We start from the raw sequence: 4,779 nt of genomic DNA on the forward strand, positions 1-4,779 counted from the left end.
TCTAATCTAGCCGTTGGAGGTGTAGAGAAGGAAAAATCACATAGTAGGAAAGTGTCTCTCTCTCTTTACGTCCCTATCTTATGTTTCCTTATTTGTAAAAGGGAGTTTCCCTAGCTAGCTCTCCTATTTAAGGGCGTAGCCTCATTGTAAAAGATATTCTATTGAAAACCTATTCTATGTGATACTCTATGTGTTTACACGAAATTCTCTCTCTCTAATCTCATCAAACTCTCAATCTCTTATGCTAATTCTAACAATCTTTGGTGTGAGAGAGCAGGAGAGAGCTGTTGCCTCTCACACTTATTCTTGAGTATACACAGCTTATATTGGCGTGTATAACTCCTTCTTTACCTTAAGAACACTCTCATTGAGTTGTATCTTAAAGACTTTACACATGAACACACAAATTCTGCTTTAAGTGTTCTTGTGAGTTTATATTGGAGTAGAGTGTATCTTGCAGTCCACTCTCTCCAAATTCCAACACTCACAAGTAGATAGCCTCCGCACCTACACATCAACCTCTTGTCATGCTACATAGAAGGGGGAAAAAATCATTTTTCTCCCCAGCCAATCAGATGTCAACACAAGCCTGATCCTTAGTGATCCTTAAACATCTAAAATAAGGATCGATCACTAGATAAATGTGTTTTTCTATTAATATGATTTATTTTAAACATAAACAACTCTTAAGATATTGCTAATAATCTTTGATGGAGTTGGTCTTAGACCATCTCCATTGAAGTTTCTTAACATGAATTTCTTATTTTAGAGAGAAAAATTAGTAATAAAAATTGTCTCGCTTGTGTGTCTTCCACAAATCCTTCAGATACACCTATCTCAGGTCTGTCCCAATGCAATGACAATTCCAACTTAAAAACTTTGATTTCGGGAGCACCACAATCCCCTTTTTTAAAATACGACTCCCTCCTCCAGAAGTGGAGCCATCTCTTGTTTTGTTAGTGTGCTTAGCCACATCCCTCTGTTTTTTATTCTCACCTGCAAATTTATAAGAAGAGATTTTAGCCAACAAACGTTTCCCAGAAGAAGCTATAGGTAAAACAACTTTCCTATTGCCACTAATTCCTCTTTTAGCATAAGGGCTAAGAGTCCACTCTTTAATACCATTCTGTTTCCCTAGACTAACCACCTTCATAGCCAAACTCACATCTTTCAAAATTGATTTTAAAGGATCAAAAACAAGACCCGTACCTTGCGTGTTAATAGCTCCCTCGCCAGAAATAGGAACCGACCCAATATCAATTTCATGATCAGCGTTATCTGTGGGAGCCTCCTCTTGGTATTCACCATCCTCAAGTAAGTCATCCATACTCTCTGAAAAATCTAAACCAACAGAATCCACTACACCATCCCCAGATGAGATATTCGTCGTGTCCAGCTCCATCTGAGGAACACCCTTCTCAGTAAACTGACTAGCATCATGATCATAGGTCAACAATTTCTTCTCACCAGAAGCTTGCTTGATCTTATACAAAGGCTTGGGCCAGACTGGTCTTCATCCCTTCCTACTTGGTCGGGGACCAAGGAACTGTCCCAAAGAAGCACCACCAACCCTTTGAGGTCCCCCTTGCCAACACCGTCACTAGACTCAGCCCAACTACTAGGATATTGTGACAGGATTCTCGATCCTTAGTTATTTCTATCTTATTATGCAATTTGGTTTTGGTTTTATAATTAGTCCCAGTTCAATGTTAGGTTTTTATTAACCGGTTTAATTATTGAGGGTTTGTGTTTGAGAACTCTATATATTGTACGGCCTGCAGCCGAAGCTTATTCATTCAATAAAATAATTATCATTCTTCTTTCATAAACTCTCGTTTACAAACTTCACGAACCCAAGTTCTTCAAGGTGATCTTTCTTTCCCTTTGATCATCTTCTAGTCTTGAGTATCCCCTAACTTTGAATTCAAAGAGGATTTCTAGTTTGGGACTTATCCTTATCTTTTCCGGTTTCATTGGTATCAGAGCTCTTCGCTTCTTGGACTGATGGAGACACGCCAGGCTTCAATAACAGAGATGAGCAAACAGCTAGATGAGCTGCGTTCCAACCAGTCAAAACAATCTGAAGAACAAACACGAGCTGTAGCTGAGATTCATACAAAACTCACAGATGAAATTGCAGACCTTAAATCGATGATGGTGAAATTTCTGGCCCAATCAACACAAGCACCACCACCGCACCAAGAAAACAGCTCTCTTCAATCAGGAGCTTCTCCTAGTTCGATTAGACCACAAGAGCTCCAAAATCAACACTCGCTCGAACAGAGCAACACACAAACAACTCCATCGGTCATGGATCATAATCAGCCACTACCCAACGGATTATCTTCACGCCTCACCAAGGTCGGATTCCCTATTTTTGACGGCTCAATGCTCCGGGAGTGGATTTACCGGTGTGAACAATTTTTTTCTTTGGACGGTACTCCTCCAGAATCGAAAGTTTGATTTGCTTCGATGCACATGGTGGGTAAAGCTTTGCAATGGCATCACAACTTCATGTCTGATCATTATGGTATTCACCCTCTTTGGCCTGAGTATGTTAGTGAGATATCTGCTCGTTTTGGTGAATTGTATGACGATCCTTTGTCGGAGTTAGTAAGCCTGAAGCAAGGTGGAGATACTGTGGAAATTTTTTGGGAGAAATTCGAATGTGCTATGACTCGGCTCTCGCTTACCAAAGCTCATGCTCTTAGCATATTTTTGACAAATTTAAACCCCCATTTGGCCTTAAACGCTCGCAAGTTCAAGGTTAAAACAGTGGCCGAAGCAGCTCGAATTGCTAAGCTTCATGAGTCGGAGTTGCTCCACACTCCTGGCAGATCATTCCGAGTTCCTTCTAATCCATATCCAAAATCTGGTTTTCAACAACCTAACAAGTACCCCAGCAACACACCATTGTTACCCACACCAGATTCAAACAGAAACTTTCACCAAAAGTTAACTTCTCCAAACCAGTCACATGAGAATAAGCCAGCACAAAAAGTTTCTTTTGAGGAGATGCAGGAGAGGAAACGCAAGGGATTGTGTATGTTTTGTGCAGAACCATTCACTCCGGGCCACCACCTAAAACATAAGAGAGGTCAGATACTCTATATGGAAGGTGACGAGGAGATCATGTCAACCGCCGATGAGGTAGAGGTAACCTTTGAGGGAGAAAGCGAGGGACATGATGATAAATATCCCACGATCTCAGTTCATGCTTTGAACGGCTCTACTACATTTAATTGTATGCGGTTGATAGGACAAAGTGGCAAGAGAAAGCTGAACATACTGATTGATCCAGGGAGCACCCACAATTTTCTTGACTTGAGCGTTGCCAAAATATTAGGTTGCAAGCTGAATGCAATCACGCCAATGCCAGTTGCAGCAGCTACGGGTAACTTGCTCTCTACATATAAATGTGCAGAATTTACTTGGAAAATGCAAGGTTATGATTTTGCAGCCGAGATACAGACTCTAAAATTGGATTGTAGTGATTTAGTGCTTGGTGTACAATGGCTTATTACTTTGGGACCCATATTGTGGGATTTTTCTAATCTTCGTATGGAGTTCAAGAGTGGAGGATTGAAGCATGTACTGCAAGGAGTTACGTCGTCGGGTTGCAAGACAATTAAGGGCCATAGTTTGAATAAGTTAATGCTACAAGGTCCACAAATTGCTCTTCTACAAGTCAGGGAGATCGATGATACTACCTCTATTCACCAGGAATTACAACCCGCAGCACTGTTTTCTCACATTGGAGCTGTTAGGACAGATTTGTGTGATGATGTTTCTTTATAGAAACTTCTCCACACTTATGCAGATATATTTGCTGAACCTACACATCTTCCTCCTTTCAGAGCAGGTTTTGACCACAAAATACCTCTAGAAGCTGGAGCTAATCCTGTGAATTTAAGGCCTTACCGATACTCCACTTTACAGAAAGACTCCATTGACAAGATGGTTCAAGAAATGCTTACACAAGGAATCATTCAATGCAGTTCCAGCCCATATGCTTCTCCTGTAGTATTGGTGAAAAAGAAAGACGGGTCTTGGCGACTTTGTGTTGATTACAGGGGATTGAACAAGCAGACAATAAAAGATAAATATCCAATTCCTCTCCTTGAAGACCTATTGGACAAGTTGGGTGGCGCAAAATTTTTTTCTAAGTTGGATTTGCGTGCTGGTTTTCATCAACTTAGAATGTCGCCAGATGATGTCCATAAGACAGCATTTAAAACTCATTCAGGTCATTATGAATATCTCGTAATGCCGTTTGGTTTAACAAATGCTCCATGTACATTTCAGGGACTCATGAACCATGTTTTCCAGCCTGTCATCAGAAAGTTTCTTCTTGTGTTTTTTGACGACATCTTAATCTATAGCCGCAGTTGGGAGGAACATTTGTGTCATTTGGAGGAAGTTTTCACAATTCTACGGCAACAGCAGCTCTATTTGAAACGTTCAAAGTGCACCTTTGGAGCAACCAAGATTGAATATTTGGGTCATTTTATCTCTTTTGATGGTGTTAGTACGGATCCTGCAAAAATTCATGCTGTGGAACAATGGCCAATTCCCGCTACACAGAAACAGTTACGTAGTTTCTTAGGCCTTGCAAACTATTACCGTCGCTTCATCCGCGGTTACAGCGTCATTGCTCGTCCCCTTACTAATTTACTACGTAAAGACGGGTTTTCATGGAATTCAGAAGCCGCTACAGCTTTTCAGTCTCTTAAAGCTGCTTTGATTTCATCACCTGTACTCGCTTTACCAGATTTTTCT

At 40.8% G+C, this 4,779-nt stretch overlaps 1 protein-coding gene across 1 annotated transcript; it reads right to left on the reverse strand.

Moving 5' to 3' along the window:
* On the reverse strand, nucleotides 780-1,419 carry LOC104788374. The gene is made up of 2 exons (XM_010514124.2): nucleotides 1,210-1,419; nucleotides 780-996 (listed from the first exon to the last, which is right to left on the reverse strand). Exons 1-2 carry the CDS (start codon nucleotides 1,400-1,402, stop codon nucleotides 833-835), a joined length of 357 nt encoding a protein of 118 aa, XP_010512426.1. The 5' UTR covers nucleotides 1,403-1,419; the 3' UTR covers nucleotides 780-832.

Source organism: Camelina sativa, chromosome 5, assembly GCF_000633955.1.
Source record: "Camelina sativa cultivar DH55 chromosome 5, Cs, whole genome shotgun sequence".
NCBI lineage: Eukaryota > Viridiplantae > Streptophyta > Magnoliopsida > Brassicales > Brassicaceae > Camelina > Camelina sativa.